The sequence below is a fragment of the Rhinoderma darwinii genome, chromosome 11, assembly GCF_050947455.1.
Source record: "Rhinoderma darwinii isolate aRhiDar2 chromosome 11, aRhiDar2.hap1, whole genome shotgun sequence".
NCBI lineage: Eukaryota > Metazoa > Chordata > Amphibia > Anura > Rhinodermatidae > Rhinoderma > Rhinoderma darwinii.
In genome coordinates, this window is record NC_134697.1 from 27,054,740 (window position 1) to 27,073,218 (window position 18,479).

The 18,479-nt window shown below is 41.1% G+C and overlaps 1 protein-coding gene across 1 annotated transcript; it reads right to left on the reverse strand.

Annotated features, from left to right (window-relative positions):
- Nucleotides 1-382: 382 nt before the first annotated feature.
- LOC142663640 (CUB and zona pellucida-like domain-containing protein 1) lies at nt 383-17,560 on the reverse strand. The gene is given in 9 exon segments (XM_075842387.1): nt 383-634; nt 1,985-2,250; nt 2,355-2,740; nt 6,542-6,714; nt 8,352-8,563; nt 9,158-9,305; nt 13,710-13,912; nt 15,171-15,300; nt 17,377-17,560. Coding segments are annotated over 9 exon segments (1,872 nt in total). The 3' UTR covers nt 383-464.
- Nucleotides 17,561-18,479: the final 919 nt, after the last annotated feature.

Consider the following 18,479-nt stretch of genomic DNA (forward strand, 5'->3'; position numbering starts at 1 on the left):
TCACACGAGGCGTATATTTACGCGCCACTGTCAAATGACGGCGCGTAAATAGACGCCCGCGTCAAAGAAGTGACCTGTCACTTCTTTGGCCGTAATTGGAGCCGTTATTCATTGACTCCAATGAATAGCAGCGCTAATTACGGCCGTAATGGACGCGGCGTTCAAGCGCCTGCACATGCCGGTACGGCTGAAATTACGGGGATGTTTTCAGGCTGAAACATCCCCGTAATTTCAGCCGTAATGGACGCCCTCGTGTGAACATACCCTAACTGTTTTGACCATTTCCTCTAAATGCTAGTACTAATGAAATAACCGGCACAATAAGGCTAGTTCTTATAATGTGAGCTGAAATCTCAGCCACCCAGGAATGTGTAGAGAGAACTTTATGCTTTGTACTTTTATTTTCAGAAGGTTTTCTGCCCCGCGTGGAGCATTGAAGAGCAGATTTTGTATGGAGTCATGGGTTATTGTGTGGCCACTGGGAGGTATCTGTATTCGGTGGGCTCCTTTTTGTAGTATCTCATCAGCACTAGTGCTAATATGAGGACGTTGACCCCCAGAACAGAGATGCCCACAACATACAAGGCGCCCTGATCTGTCTTGACAACATCATCTTTCTTGTCACCAAGAGAACCTGTGGAAAGAACAAAAATTCTTAGAAGATAATCTTAGTGATTGGTGTTGAATCACATGATACAGTTAATTCTCCAGTCTGATACTTCATCCACATGGCCCCACATTGTATACATCGGTTTGCTTCAACTGCCCATACAAAGTCCAATTTACAGGTCAATATGATGGGGAGATATCGAGCCCTACTTGCCATTGGGTGGGCAGAATATTGCACAGAATTACCCCAAATGTCCTAGTGATGCAAAATCTTGCAATTGGCTTAGGGGTTTTTACACTGGGTGACGAGCGTTCATATTGATGCCGATAATTGCCCTGTGTAAACAAGGGAACCATCAGCAGATGACTGAGCAAACGCTGGATCATCTGCTGGTCGTATCGTTTTAAAAAAGTGAAATATTATCGTTGTCGGCAGCACATCGTCCTGTGTAAACAGGAAGACACACTGCTGACATGATGATAATGTATGGGGACGAGTGATCGGAGTAACGACCGCTCGTCCCCATCCATAGCTCTGTGTGGCAGGAGCAAGCGAGCGCCGATCAACGATGTCTCGTTGATCGGCGCTCGCTGCTTCGGCCGAGTGTCGGCCGGTGTAAAAGGCCCTTTATCCCTCACTTTCCTTAGAGAAAAAAAAGAATTAAATGGCCCGTGTTTATAGTCGTGGTCTCCAAATGGTGTCTTTTCAACTACAACCCAGCATTCTGTCAGGGCGTGTTTGGTGTTGTATTTTTGCAATGGCTGGAGATCACAGGTATAGAGGGTCTGAGAACAGGCACTCATATCATGCTCCCCTTGTATTCGCATTGTGGGGTTCTTGAAGGGTACAGAGATTAGGCAGGCGGCAGAGGTCTAGCAAGGGCTGTCACTGTTTAGGGGGGGTGATCCGTGACTGTTGCTGGCTGTAAAAGGACGTCTGCTGCTGGCACAGGTTGTTGAAGGGACAGAAAGGCTGTACATAGTGCACATGAGGCTGACATATTGAGATCCTATGTGGCATGCTTTCTGAAACATTGTGGTCAGTGGTGTAGCTGTAGAGAGTCCCAAGGTTGCGGGTCCACCTGAGCCCTGGAGCCTGATGTGGCCCATAAGGACCTTCTGTCCCAAATAAGGGGATTAGTGAAATGAATGACTTGAGATAGTTGAGGGGCCCTCTTACAGATTTTGCTTTGGGGCCCAGTGCCTTAAAGTTATGCCTCTGATTGGGGTCAATAATAAGGTAACATGTTAGTTGTTGGGTTTTGGGGGTCCTAATTTGTTTTTGGTCGGTACTGTATATCACTTGACCTGGACTAGACTAAAAAATAATTTGTTTGCCAGAAACATTTGCCGCCCTTGTTGTAGAGCATCTCACCTGCAGCTTCAGGTTCACTATGACGCTTCAGACGGATTGGTCCAAGCACAGCATTTGTTTTCCAAACCTTGGAGCCCAGTTCTCTACGCTGACGGGTAATACAGCCCTCATTACAGCGGGATTCAGAGTCACCGATGTCACATATTACAACGCGGCACTGGAGATACACAGACTTATTTGCATTCAGGAACTTAAATGCGCTAAAGCTGAATCGGGCAAAACCGCTGCCAGAAGGGAAGTTATGATAAGTGTCGTCTTTTACACATCTGTATAAAAAAAAAATAAAGGGTGTTAATTGGGGTTTACACGTGCAAACACAAATCCTGTTATTAACCTTGTATGGGTTTTTATCCGGGGACTTCCTTCTTACCCGTTTTTGACCAGGTCATAATTAGGTGCTTGGAAATCTGCCTCAGAGGAGGCAAAACAGGTATCTACAAATACAGTGAGGTCTGGATCCTGAGTCTTTACTGAAGCTTGGAGGAATACTGTCTCATTAAGTTCAATGAAGTAAGGAGATTCCAGAACTGGAGAGATGAAGTCCTGTGTTGGGTAGAAGGCCAGGTTGACGTCATATTTCCCACTTTCCTGTTGTTCGTGGATGATGTCGTCCTCTGTCCTGTACATGATCTCTACTACAGAGTCACTGTCCTGCTCACAGGTCACAATAAACTGAATCGATTTACGCCTTGTGATCAGACCACCGCCTGGACTAGCAAAGATTGTGTTTGTGTAGTAAATGAGATGATCCTCCACCTAAGCAAAAGGAAGCAGAAACATTTCATCTAAAGGGAAAATCCTTCCTACAATAGAAATCTGCCAATCTCATATACTCCTTTATGTGTAAATCATATCTACTGGATTACCTTAAAGAGGCTCTGTCACCAGATTTTGCAACCCCTATCTGCTATTGCAGCAGATCAGCTCTGCAATGTAGATAAGAGTAACGTTTTTATTTTTAAAAAACGAGCATTTTTGGCCAAGTTATGACCATTTTTGTAGTTATGCAAATGAGGCTTGCAAAAGTCCAAGTGGGTGTGTTTAAAAGTAAAAGTCCAAGTGGGCGTGTATTATGTGTGTACATCGGGGCGTTTTTACTACTTTCACTAGCTGGGCGCTCTGATGAGAAGTATCATCCACTTCTCTTCAGAACGCCCAGCTTCTGCCAGATCACGCTATGACGTCACTCACAGGTCCTGCATCGTGTCAGACGAGCGAGGACACATCGGCACCAGAGGCTACAGATGATTCTGCAGCAGCATCAGCGTTTGCAGGTAAGTAGCTACATCGACTTACCTGCAAACGCTGATGCTGCTGCAGAATCAACTGAAGCCTCTGGTGCCGGTGTCCTCGCTCGTCTGACACGATGCAGGACCTGGGGCAGGAAGTGAATGACGTCACAGCGTGATCTCTCGAGAACACGCTGTGTCTGCACTGCCAGAAGCTGGGCGTTCTGAAGAGAAGTGGATGATACTTCTCATCAGAACGCCCAGCTAGTAAAAGTATTAAAAACGCCCCGATGTACGCACATAATACACGCAGCACTTGGACTTTTAGTTTTAAACACACCCACTTGGACTTTTAGTTTTAAACACGCCCACTTGGACTTTTGCAAGCCTCATTTGCATAACTACAAAAATGGTCATAACTTGGCCAAAAATGCTCGTTTTTTAAAAATAAAAACGTTACTCTTATCTACATTGCAGCGCCTATCTGCTGCAATAGCAGATAGGGGTTGCAAAATCTGGTGACAGAGCCTCTTTAAATAACCTGCTCTTTCTGGGGTTAAAGGGATTGTCCAGTCATTTGTAAATATAGCCTAATTTTATAATCAAAAGTTTTGTTACTTTCTACTATACTGTACTTCACCATTTCCAAGATTTCTGTGTGCTGTCAGAGAATGGAAACGTTCTTGTTCACGTTCTGAGGCAGAGAACATGTATAGACCTTATAAAATCTCACAGTTCAGGACTTGCTATAATGTATCCACTTTTTGTCGGACTGGGCTTCCTTGTGTCCACCAAAGGAGACTATTCTGATGGTTCACCCTCCATCTATATACAGGGTGGGCCATTTATATGGATACACCTAAATAAAATGGGAATGGTTGGTGATCTTAACTTCCTGTTTGTGGCACATTAGTATATGGGAGGGGGGAAACTTTTCAAGCTGGGTGTTGACCATGGCGGCCATTTTGAAGTCGGCCATTTTGTATCCAACTTTAGTTTTTTCAATGGGAAGAGGGTCATGTGACACATCAAACTTATCGAGAATTTCACAAGAAAAACAATGGTGTGCTTGGTTTTAACATTACTTTATTCTTTCATGAGTTATTTACAAGTTTCTGACCACTTATAAAATGTGTTCAAAGTGCTGCCCATTGTGTTGGATTGTCAATGCAACCCTCTTCTCCCACTCTTCACACACTGATAGCAACACCGCAGAAGAAATGCTAGCACCGGCTTCCAGTATCCGTAGTTTCAGTTGCTGCACATCTCGTATCTTCATAGCATAGACAATTGCCTTCAGATGACCCCAAAGATAAAAGTCTAAGGGGGTCAGATCGGGAGGCATTTCTTCTGCGGTGTTGCTATCAGTGTGCGAAGAGTGGGAGAAGAGGGTTGCATTGACAATCCAACACAATGGGCAGCACTTTGAACACATTTTATAAGTGGTCAGAAACGTGTAAATAACTCATGAAAGAATAAAGTAACATTAAAACCAAGCACACCATTGTTTTTCTTGTGAAATTCTCGATAAGTTTGATGTGTCACATGACCCTCTTCCCATTGAAAAAACTAAAGTTGGATACAAAATGGCCGACTTCAAAATGGCCGCCATGGTCAACACCCAGCTTGAAAAGTTTCCCCCCTCCCATATACTAATGTGCCACAAACAGGAAGTTAATATCACCAACTATTCCCATTTTATTTAGGTGTATCCATATAAATGGCCCACCCTGTAGAACAATGTCCACTTTATATTTCATCATAGTCCTTGTTCTTCTCATTGTGCACACTGGACATATCAATAAGTTCTAATAGGTTATTTGTGACTCATACCCATAAGAAATAGACCCTAGTGGAAAGTTATTGGCTTCAAGGAGCTCCAAATTGGGTTGTCTTCTGCTGGACTTTTAAAGGCCCATTATTGTGTTAGAGCCCAGGCACACCGGTGGATTCTGCGGTGGGCCAGTCTGACCCTGTATCCACTCCTCTGTAAGCTACATACGGTTTGTTATCAGCAGCACAAATCTATGTCCTGTCCCTTTAGTTTAATACAATGTATCAGTGGAGGTAAAATGTATCAGTCTGGTATCCTAGCTGTTTAGCTTACACAAGATACATCTCAAAGCAGTGTGTCAAAATTGTATTAGGCCTATATATATTTTAAAGCCCTTTTCAATGCTGTCATTCACTGTCAGCAAGCAGGGATATTGAAAATGGTAAATAATTTAAAGTTCATTAGAAAGTTGCAGAGCTTTTAATTATATAATAATGACGCTTTAGTTACAGAAGACTATAACATAATTCAGATCAGACAAGTTCTTAATGAGGCCTCAAATTTTGGAAATTCTATATTTAAAGGTAACATAGGATTTTAGGAACATAATCTTTGTCAACCATAGTATTGTTTAGCGCAACCCATATGTGGCGAGATTTACAAAGCAGTTCACTCTTATTTAAATGGTAGACCTCAGGAAGATAAATGTTTATACACAGAAATCTCACTATGGTATGTCATGTCAAAGCGCTAAGATATGCTATCAGTTACTGATCAATGGGGTTTCTGACTGCCATAACACCCACTCAGAGTGAAAGTTAAAGTCCTTGACAGTATTTCCCTGACTATTGAGGCTCCCACCTACTGTGCAGGGACTACAACAAACCTCCATGCACTCACTGTGCAGTTTGCCTGTATGTGTGGAAATCTACAGAATAAAAGTGGACCCCTCCGCACCTTCTGTAATACACATGAGTCATCCGATCTTTAGAAATGATGTAAAAATGGTTTAACTGCAGTAAGAAGAATCACTTAGTGATGTACTGTCTGTAGCTGAAATGCGTCTTTAAACCAGTCTCGCATGCAGTCACATTACCATGCTCATGGTGTTTATCTCCTGCTTCCCTCCCCCCCCCCCCTTTCTGTTGTATGGGACATCACACATCACATGCTTCTTATCTCCACTGCTTGTTGCTCTACTACCTCCTCCTTGTCTGCGGAGGGATTAGGTTTCACATGCTGGGCATATAATAGACCGGCATGCAGGCAGCTGTAAATATAAGCAATATCTATGAGAGGAGAGAGGAATAATGGGAACTGTAGTCCTTTACATAGTAATCCGGCCCAGAGCAAACACTAGCAATTTAAAACAACACTGCTGCGCAGTGCAAGGCAACATAATGACAATAAAAAATGACTATTACTTAGCCATAGTGACACTATAGAGTGACCATTCAGACACATTTTACTTTTTTGTGTTTTCCATAAGATCAGAAAACCCTTTGTTCAATTTTGTTACTGTGGCCTAGAATAGTGAAAACATCGTCTTCTCACCTTTCTAACTGTGCCGCATCCTGAGAATGGAACCTCAAATACTATAGGATTGGCTGATTGAGCAACACAGGAATTATTATTTAGTGTCAAGTCAAAGGCACTATATCCCAGGGAATTGATATAATCGGGATTGAGAACCACCGTCATGGAGTCACCTGAACAAGACAAGGAGCCTGCAATATAAGCACAAATACCATAAACGATTATGGTTATAGTCATTACAAAAATAGAGGCAAAATACTGTGCTTGAGGATGGTGCTAGTTCTTAAAAAAGTAACTTTTAAAAAAAACAATGAATTCCATTGCAAATTGTAATAGTATTCCTCATGCACACCACCATATTATGGCTCAGTAATAGGGCATGCAATGGATCATGTATTTAAGGCCCTATACAACTCTGAAGCCATACAGAGATATTCTTCCCTAGAAGCATTACTCCCAGAAAAGATTATGGCGCCTCACAGAGGTACAAAGAGGGCCTACAAGTCCCTAATACACAACCACAGGGACTCTGTGTGCCGACGTCCAAGCTCTGCCATTTGCATAAGACTTAAGGTCTTTATTATTGTTTCATAATCTGCATATTTTCCTAATGAATTTAATCTCTCCATTTGGTAAATAATATTATTATAGAGTTTAAAGTGTTTTTCCAGGAATATACATTGATGGCCTATCCTAAAGATAGCCCATCAACGTGTGATCTGCGGGGGTTGGTAATCCGTCGACCAGTAAAAAAAAAATGGGTCTGTAGCATTCTCTGGAACAACGTGGAGCCTTCAATGTTTATCCAGGAACAGCGGCTTTGACTGTAAGTGAGGTTGTGCCTGATATTGCAGCTCAGCCCTATTGTCTTAATTGGAGAGGAGCTGCAGTAACAAGTACAGTCGCACGTACGGACATCCCGCTGTGTTAACAATGAAAAGACTGGTGCTTATTGGAGATCGTTGGGGGTCCCCCTTTTATAGACCATTTATTAATAATGATCTCTCAAACTTTCCCACATTTAGCAGTACAATGTGCCCATGTATACCCTTTTACCTGCCACCTAACCCCCAGTGATGTTTCATACCACCATATGGGATGATGATTTCAGGAGTTATAGGATCCATATATATATATATACTCTAAATGGTGAAGTATTCATCTGAAATGTCTGAAGCCCTTATAGTCTGCCATATATTTTGCTGCAGTCCAAATATGTATTACTTTTAATTCTATGATATAATAAGTCTAAAGTCAGCCCAAGATAGAGCTGGTGTTTTCTTTGTGTCATAAAAAGTAGTTTGAAGGCAGGAGTAGGTTATACCATACATTGTTTTCGTGCGATATTGAGTCTACACATGTAGCATGTATGGCTCGGGGGTGCTGGTTCTTATTAAAGACACACAGCTGGTATGAAGTCTTACAGGCTATGCTCCATGGGAAGAAAGTTTGCAAATACAAGTTAGTTACTCTCCAGGAGGAGGAAAAGAATCTCTCCAGCGCCACCTATTGGAAATAGCTTACCGGTAAGTCGGACATTGACTTACAGGGAAGCTACCTCCAATAGGTGGCGCTAGATATATTGTTTACCTGCTCCCAGAGGGGAACTAACCAGACATGCATGAAAACCATCCATTTGTCCCTGTGATACTCTCCATTCTAATATACCCTTCCATATGCAGCCCCCTTAAGAAAAATCCTGCACTTGATCCTTTATATTCAGTGGTTTACCGAGGCCATGAGAGAAGTCATAATATATATATATATATATATATATATATATATATATATATTCACAATAGTTTGCATGTATTGTCTCTGTTCTTACCGTTATTAAATTGAGGCAATGCTGAATAGTCAGCAGAGAAACCAAAATAGGAGTTTGCATAATCTGCGCTAAATATCAAAGTCAAAGAACTGGAAGTTGTCTCCAACTCAGCAACTGTACGACCACACAGTACATCCAGGGGAGGAGCATTAGTGTCCGGACCGTCATAGACTGCAATGAAGTCAAATCGACAGACTGCATCAGTTTCTATACTATATTGATGGAGGAAAAGGAAAAATATATTTAAAGGTAAACAGGATGACACAGGGTGTATATACTTTTACAACCACAATATTGTTTTGCTCCAATACATCTAAAATTGAAAATGAAGCAACTTCCCAAACTGGTGATTAAAAGCATTTTACCATTTTTTGTATACAGCTCCTATGCAGACCTATGCGTCTACAGACTAGATACTAAAAACCTGATCCTGCAGTTATAAAAAATACAATATCTTCAGAAGCAGATGGCTCCGTACACTGCAGCTCGACCGCTATTCTGTGACCGGAGCCATCTGCTTCCGACATGGACATCCAGTGCCCCGGAGCAGCTGATCGGTGTGGGGTTCAGGTGTCGGACCCCCACCGATCATATACTGATCTATCCTGTGGTAAGTTCACACACAACAGATTTTATACAGAAATCTCTGCGACTGAAAAATCCATCCCATACATTTGAACGGGGTGGTTTCTGCAGCACGTGCAGGTTTTTCTTTTACAAAACCCATTCAGATGAATGGAACGCTTGAAATTTCTGCAAGTCGTGTGAAGGTTCATATTTATTTAGGCGGTACATGTGAAACTTACAAGATTTCACTAAACGACAGCTTCACTTTTGTATTCTTTGGTACGTCTAGGTGCCACACACAGAATGCAAAGTCTGGATGACGATTGGGATAATTGGGACTGGAGATGGTTCCAGAATAACCATTGATGTTTCCTCCGCAGTCAATATCTGAGGAGAAGACGAGAAGAGGTAAAATCCTTTAAATAAAGGAAATAAATAGTACACGGCCTACAAGTCTAGGCTGACCACGTGCTCACACACTACTTTAATATACTCAGGTTGGAGCTCAGATTGCCACATCAACCACTTAACTCTCTATTGGGGTGACCTCAGTGCATCTACATGTCTCAATTATTGCCAAGAATTTTTTCTACAATAGCAGTGTTTCTCATCTCTAGTCTTCAAGTACGCCCAAACAGGTTATGATTTTAGGATGTACCAAAGAGAGAACACCCTGTTGCCGTTCCTGATGCACTAACTATAAGTACCATATTTTTGGACTATAAGGACGCACCCAGGTTTAGACTACAGAAATTAGGAAGAAAAATATTTCATGCTAAATAAAACTTCTCTGATAGTTTAAGGAAGTGGAGAAGTTAAAGGGCTTATCCCACCACCACAACTTATCACCTATCCTGTGTTTGATTGCTGGGGATCCCACCAATCAAGAGATCGGTGTCCCGAGTCCCAAAATTAAGGAGCGGTGATTTTTTCTCTATGGGACTGCCGTAGATAGCCAAGTACAGCACTCAGCTATCTCTGGCAGTTCCATAGAGAATTAATTGAGCGGTAGGGCACATCCGTGACCGCCGCACTGTTCGTTTAGGGAACTCAAGTCCCTTGTTCTCTTGATCGGTGGGACTGTACGACTGTGAACAGTTGCCGTGTTATCTCTATGATATGAAGTTGAATGCGACGTACCCATCGCTTCCAGCTTCTCCTACTGCCCTGCACTGATCATGTAGATGATTGCCATCAGGGAAGGAGAGACTGTGCCACTATGAAGAGCCGCACAGTTCTACCTGTGATCGAGCTGAGCACTGATTTATTTTCTTGTTAAAAAGTGCATTTTATTGTCTGAAATCAGATATACAGTATCACCTATGCAGCATTAAGGAAAGACTAAAAACATGACCTTTAAGTTGCACTTGAGGAATGAAGTTGGGAAACATTGTACTATAGAACACACTGACGTTTCAAGGTAGACTGTAAACATAAGATTGTACAAGACGTCATGTAGGTACACCATGTTCCAAATTATTATGCACATTGGATTTAACCCCTTAATGACCGGGCCATTTGCACATTAATGACCAAGGATTATTTTTTGTTTTTTCACGGTCGCATTCCAAGAGTCATAACTTTTTTTTTATTCTGTCGATATCGCCGTATAAGGGCTTGTTTTTTGCAGGACGAGTTGTATTTTGTAATTGCACCATTTTTAGATGCTTATAATATATCGATTAACTTTTATTAACTTTATTTTAGGAGAGTATTGAAAATAAGCAGCTATTCCAGCATTGATTTTCACTTTATAAATTTACGCCGTTTACTATGCAGCGTAAATAACATGTTAACTTTATTCTATGGGTCGGCACGATTACGGGGATACCAAATATGTAAAGGTTTTATATGTTTTTCCTACGTTTGCACAATAAAAAGCCTTTTAGAAAAAAATTACTTGTTTTTGCATCGCCGCATTCCAAGAGCCGTAACGTTTTTATTTTTCCGTACATGTGGCCGTATGGGGGCTTGATTTTTGCGGGCCAATGTGTAGTTTTCATTAGTACTATTTTGGGGTACATAGGACTTATAGATTTATTTTTATTTAATTTTTTATTGGGGGAATGGGAGAAAAGAGCAAATTTTGCCGTTGTTTTTTGCGTTTTTTTGGACGCCGTTCATCCGGCGGTTTAATTAATGTGTTCATTTTATTGGTCAAGTTGTTACGATCGCTGGGATACCATATATGTGTATGTGTTATTTGTTTTGACACTTTTACTAAATAAAACCACTTTTTGGGCAAAAAAAGTAGTTTTATTTGATTTTCACTGTAATTTTTATTTATTTTTTTCACAAACTTTATTTAACTTATTGACATTTTTTTTTTTTGTCCCACCAGGGGACTTCACTATGCGATGTGCCGATCGCATATATAATGCTTTGGTATACTTAGTATACCAAAGCATTATTGCCTGTCAGTGTAAAACTGACAGGCAACCTGTTAGGTCATGCCTCCGGCATCGCCTAACAGGTAGTTGCGGAAGACAGACCTGGGGGTCTTTGTTAGACCCCCGGCTATCATGGAAACCCGACGGCGACCCGCGATTTGTTTGTGGGGGCGCCGATGGGGTGACAGAGGGAGCTCCCTCCCTCTGTCAAACACATTGGATGCCGCTGTCACTATTGACAGCAGCATTTAATGGGTTAAACTGCCGGAATCGGAGCGCGCTTCGATTCCGGCAGTTGCAGCAGGAGCCAGGCTGTGTAGAACAGCCGTGCTCCTGCCGCTGATCGCGTGGGTACAGTCTCAGTACCCGCGCCATCACAGGACGGATATATCCGTCCTCCTGCGTGAACTAGCAGCTGCTGAGGACGGATATATCCGTCCTTCGGCGTTAAGAGGTTAAGTGTCATAAACATTTAATTATTTGTTTTTCAATTAAACTCATGGATGGTATTGTGTCTTAGGGCTCTTTGGATCATTGTAATCAATCTCAGACACCTGTGATAATTAGTTTGCCAGGTGTGCCCAATCAAAGGAAAACTACTTAAGAAGGACGTTCCACATTATTAAGCAGGCTACAGGTTTCAAGCAATATGGGAAAGAAAAAGGATCTCTCTGCTGCCGAAAAACGTGAAATAGTGCAATAACTTGGACAAGGTATAAAAACATTGGATATTTCAAGAAAACTTAGGCGTAATCATCGTACTGTGAAAAGATTTGTGGCTGATTCAGAGCACAGACGGGTTCGTTCAGATAAAGGCATAATGAGGAAGGTTTCTGCCAGACAAATTAATAGGATTAGGAGAGCAGCTGCTAAAATGCCATTGCAAATCAGGAAACAGGTATTTGAAGCCGCTGGTGCCTCTGGAGTCCCGCGAACCTCATGGTGTAGGATCCTCCAGAGGTTTGCAAGTGTGCATAAAGCTATTATTCGGCCACCCCTAAACAATGCTCACAAGCAGAAACGGTTGCAGTGGGCTCAGAAATACATGAAGACTAATTTTCAAACCGTGTTGGTTACTGATGAGTGTCGTGCAACCCTGGATGGTCCAGATGGGTGGAGTAGTGGATGGTTAGTGAATGGCCACCATGTCCCAACAAGGCTGCGACGTCAGCAAGGAGGTGGCGGAGTCATGTTTTGGGCTGGAATCATGGGGAGAGAGCTGGTAGGCCCCTTTAGGGTCCCTGACGGTGTGAAAATGACCTCTGCAAAGTACGTAGAGTTTATGACTGACCACTTTCTTCCGTGGTGCAAAAAGAAGAACCGTGCCTTCCGTAGCAAAATTATCTTCATGCACCATCTCATGCTGCAAAGAATACCTCTGTGTCATTGGCTGCTATGGGCAGAAAAGAAGAGAAACTCATGGTGTGGCCCCCATGTTCCCCTGACCTCAACCCTATTGAGAACCTTTGGAGCCTCCTCAAGCAAAATATCTATGAGGGTGGGAGGCAGTTCACATCAAAACAGAAGCTCTGGGAGGCTTTTCTGACATCCTGCAAAGATTTTCAAGCAGAAACTGTCCAAATACTCACAAATTCAATGGATACAAGAATTGTGAAGGTGATATCAAAGAAGGGGTCCTATGTTAACATGTAACTTGGCCTGCTAAGTTTTTTTTGATTGAAAGAGCTTTTGATTTCTGTAAATATGACCTCCTGATGCGGCAAACTCAACAAATTACCATTTTAGTTCTCTTTACAACCTTTAAAATGTTTTGATCTCTGTTGTGCATAATCATTTGAAACAGTGCATTTTGAGGTTTTTCACTTCTAAAAAAAAATCTGTTATCATTAAGACATTTGTTCAATAAAATTTGCATTATACTCCAACGGTTGATGGCTTGAAGATTATACTGACTGTCATTTGCATCGACTATTTAGGAAAATCAGCGAAAAATAACATTTGCATAATAATTTGGAATGCGGTGTAGGATGAAGACATTTTTTTCTACAAATAGTCATAGGAAAAAAAGATCTCCCATTGAGATAACCATCTTATTCCTCTGGAACAACATATTTTTTCATGACAGCAAAAAATAATTCTTCTTGCAGTTGAAATCAGTAGCATTGACATTTTGTATTGCGCCACATGGAAAATTGTTGAGTGAGGTAAATCACAATAACAACTGGCAAAATGTTTAGGCAATGTAATATCCAAAAAGTTTCTAGAAAATGGAATAGATTCACATTAGTCAGAAACAAATGTTATGTCCCCATAGATACACGGATATCTCCCTTACCACTTCTCAGGACATGCTGAATCATAGTTACGTCTTTATACACCTTTATAGGTTTACATAACGATTTGATTGGTTATTTTCCACCACGTGACGTTAATCACTTACCGTTTGATGGAGTAACAGAATAATACAAGAAATAAGCCGTCCTCACATGTGCCGTGGAGTCAGTGGACACCCTGACATATACGTTGCCCGGAGATTCATACACAGCGATCCTGTGAGAGTTTGGGCACAGCACTCCCAAAACGTCAAAGTTCTCATTGAAGATAGTAATATTTTCTTGGGAACAATCTGCAGATGGGTTCAAGCTGGAAAAAAATGTAAGAGAATATGTACATAAATAAAACCAAATACTAGAGTACTTAAAGGGTTTAACCAGGAGCAAAGGTACTGCTTCCTTTTCCCCCCAGAATTAGAACCTCTCTTGTCCATGGGTCGTGTCTGGTGCTGCCGCTCAGCTCCATTCACTTAACAGGGGAAGAACTGCAATACCAGACGCTGCCAATGTGCAAAAGTGGCGTTGTTTCTAGTAAAAAGCAAATTATTTTCTTTAATCCTGGACAACCCCTTTAAAATGAATTTCCTACTTGGTTTGCCCTAATCCTTGCATTACATATTCTGTCCATTGACATTAATGGACCCTGTGAAATGCCCCATTTCTTTTTCCCTGATAAAAGATAATTGCTTTTGGGACCGTCCCAAACTGGACAAAACTCTTTAAAGGGTTCCTCTTCCTAGATATAAAAGTCATATTGCACGATTTAAGCTAATAGGTGTTTAAGTTTATGTTGCATGGAAAATAACTGCTGCCGAGGGAATGCCGCTCAAAAAGTAACCAGTGCCCGGAACCATGAGGGTATGTGCACACGGTGAGAGGCTTTTACGGCTGAAATGACAGCCTGTTTTCAGGAGAAGACAGCTGCCTCGTTTCACACGTAAAAGCTCCTCGTATTATGCGAGGCGTCTGAGACGCTCGTAAATCTTGAGCTGCTCTTCATTGAGTTCAATGAAGAACGGCTCAAATTACGTTGCAAAGAAGTGTCCTGCACTTCTTTGCCGAGGCAGTCAATTTACGCGTCGTCGTTTGACAGCTGTCAAACGACGACGCGTAAATTACAGGTCGTCGGCACAGTACGTCGGCAAACCCATTCAAATGAATGGGCAGATGTTTGCCGACGTATTGTAGCCCTATTTTCAGGCGTAAATTGAGGCATAATACGCCTCGTTTACGCCTGAAAATAGGTCGTGTGAACCCAGCCTTAATGTACTCAGAGGCTGATGCCCACATAGTGACCTACGTGAAGGAGGAAGAGGTGGAATTCTCCTACCGGGACTCTTATATTAGATGTATAACTGGTGTTACTCTGACGTGGATCATTACTGGTTGACTCTACATGGTCATTCTTTTCCAGACCTACACTGGTCATTGATGACTTTACGTACACTTATTATTCTTACTCATTTTATAACAACCCATTATTCAAGGATTTCTCCCATAATAACTGCAAGCCTTAAAAATAACCCACAAAAAGACCAATAAAAAGTGCATGATGTACTTGTTCTTACTCAAGGATGGAGAAGATGACTCTTGTTTTCTCACTGTTTGGTCTTTCTATGTTCCAGGTGCATTCAATATCTTCATGAACTTGGATCTGTACAGGTTTAAAAGGGTCTGCAAAGCTGGCTCCACATCGCGCTATGTGTGAGGAAAAATAATAATTAAGATATCTATTATTGAGTCACTAGCACCCGCTCTTGAATTATACAAGAATCGGAAAAAGAAACTTCTAGAAGATTGTAAAAACTCTCAATCTATTCTCATCTTAGGTCCTGATGTGTCTATGTGATTTGGAGGGACTACAACAAAAATTATCCTTCAAAGTAGCTTTTACTACCCTATTGTGTGGGGTGTTATTGATAATATATTACTTCCAAAAAACATTTCTCGTATATTTGTTGTGTTTTTGAATTATCTATCTATCTATCTATCTATCTATCTATCTATCTATCTATCTATCTATCTATCTATCTATCTATCTATCTATCTATCTATCTATCTATCTATCTATCTATCTCATATCTATCTATCTATCTATCTATCTATCTATCTATCTATCTATCTATCTATCTATCTATCTATCTATCTATCTATCTATCTATCTATCTATCATCTATCTATCTATCTATCTATCTATCTATCTATCTATCTATCTATCTATCTATCTATCTATCTATCTATCTATCTATCTATCTATCTATCTATCCATCCATCCATCCATCCATCCATCCATCCATCCATCCATCCATCCATCCATCCATCCATCCATCCATCCATCCATCTATTCCTGGATTTGCATTGATTGGTAACCTATTAGGCAAATATAGATGTTCCCTATAGACAGCTGTGCGATTTTTTTTCCTACAATACATAGAGTAAAAATAAATAAAAATAGCAAAAAAAAAAAAACGGTTATCAAGATATGTGGAATATAAAGCCAATGATAGGTCAAAGACGGAGCTTATGTTGTTTGTTGTGGTGATGGTAAATCTTGTACAATTTCCACAGTAAGTGTATATTATTGTATGGGTCACTCCTGTTTATTAGCTATAAAAATCTATATCTTCCGAGAAGCCTAAACTCATTATTAACTTTGTTGCTACATTACTGTGAGAACTGAGAACCACCTTCCATGGGAGAGATAAGGAGTCTCCTAGACCGGCTTTGTTTTATTCTTGTATGAAATCTCCAAATTTGTACATTATTTTGGCATGATTTACCCACCACTATACTCAAGGTCCTAGTACAAAATACTTGTATACAATGATTGGAAAGTCAGACTTGTCATTCATTGTAAGACCGGCCATAGGCATCAGATTTTTGTTGCTGGGTCCAGCCGATAGTCTCATGTCTGTAGTAATTGGCCAACCCTCTCCTGACATTTACCCTGGTGGAAACCCAGATTGGAAAGATGGGATTTCAACCAATTCGATCAGTTTTTCACCCTAAAATAAGCTTTGCCAAAGGAGTTTGGTGGCCACTTATCACCAAAGAAATAACATGGCCGTTTGGCCAACCTGAACAAGCATGCTTTTAGTGGAGTTTGGGAGATTGTTGTCAGAGGAATTATCCCCAAGTCTCATTGTATACATTTTTTGGCCAATAAACCTCTGTATTACCAGTAATGCAATAATAATGTAATAATAGTAGTATATATGTATAATTATTCTTTGCAATAATGTTACAATATTTAATCTTAGAAAGGGTTTTAGGCATTTATAGCATATAAATGGCTTTTAGGTGGGGGTTTCACCTCTATCGAGAGAACTGGGGTCCTCCCTAACTTTCAAAGACTTGAAGAGGGAATGAAGTGAGAACATGTGTGGCCACTTACTGCCGCTGCATGCAGCCATTGCTGGGTGGTCATGTCTGGCAAAATGGGGGGTAAGGAACCCATGTTCTCCTGACCCCGTGCATATTCCATGTATGTGAAAACCCCTTTAAAGGTGGTGTTCGAAAAATGGGGGGATTTGTACCTGTAATGCAAATATCCAGTACAACACTACATGCACTGATATTGAGAGTGGTAATTATTAATGTTTTCACTTCGGGAGAACCCTAAAACTATTTACTTTTCCCAGGAATACTGTAAAAATGACAACCCTTGCTCTTTGTGGCTTCTAGAAAAACACTCTAAGTAGGATACAAGGATACTGGTTTATAGCAAAATAACACAAAATTATCGCGTCTATAGTTATTATGGGCATTACTTACCCTCAGGTACTACAGATTTCTCTTGTGCTATTGAAGTGGCGACAAAAAGAAGCAGGGTTATTAGATGCCCCGCAGGAGACATTTTAGAAGAAGTTGTTCGTTAAAGAGCTCACATGAATTTTGTGTAACGGAAAGTAAATAATTACATATATATACTGGCTTGTAGACCTGCCACGTCCTTCATAAGATTTCATTGGGGCCCATTGTGATAGTGGCAGCTGGTGATTCTCAGTGTAGATCATAATCATAGGCATATGTAGGAAATCAACACCTGCTTTTTTCTCATGCATGGTTCAGTATAAACATCCTTCACGTGTATACTTGATACAGTGCAATTCTTAAAATTGGCACAGGATAGAGCAGAAATAGTCCAACACTTTGTTTCCATTAAAAACAATTAGAAGCAGGTAACAAAAAAACAAAATTTTTTTAATGGGTTTTGAAAAACGTTCTCCATTTACCTTAAAGATAAGAGCTTGCATACCATAAAGGCAACCCATCTGGCTACTATGGGGGCTATGGAGAGTGGGGGTCCAGTTTGGCTGCATCCCTTATTTAAATGGTCGCTCAGAACCTGCGTAGGAATCCCCTCTCCACTGGCCCTACAATGTTAGCAAACAGGGGTGCAGAATTAACACAAAGATCCAGGAAAGAAGGAGGGGTAAGCAAGAACCAAGTTCGGCTTTCCCAGGTAGTTAGATTAAGTCCACCTGATATAAAGTCCTGTCATAAGTGACCAAAACGAACAACGCCACTCTTGTCCATGGACTGTGTCTGGTGTTGGGGCAGAGCTGCTATACTAAACATAGCCCATTGACAAGAGTGGCCCTGTTTCTGGGGGTAAAAAAAATGATAAACCTTTTTTTCGAATTTCAGACAACCCCTTTAACGTAGAGTTGGACCTAGAAGGTGCAGAGAAGCTAATGAGGTGCACTATGCTGTAATACACTGATATCGGAGTCCTTGAACATGGAAAGCTGGATGTTTTCCCCACCTCTAATCTGCTGAACTCTTATGTACTATTTACTTTTGGCTTGCCACATACACCTGGTATAAGGTCAAGAGAGTTAATTTATTTTTCTCTGGAGATTAACCTAAGGAAC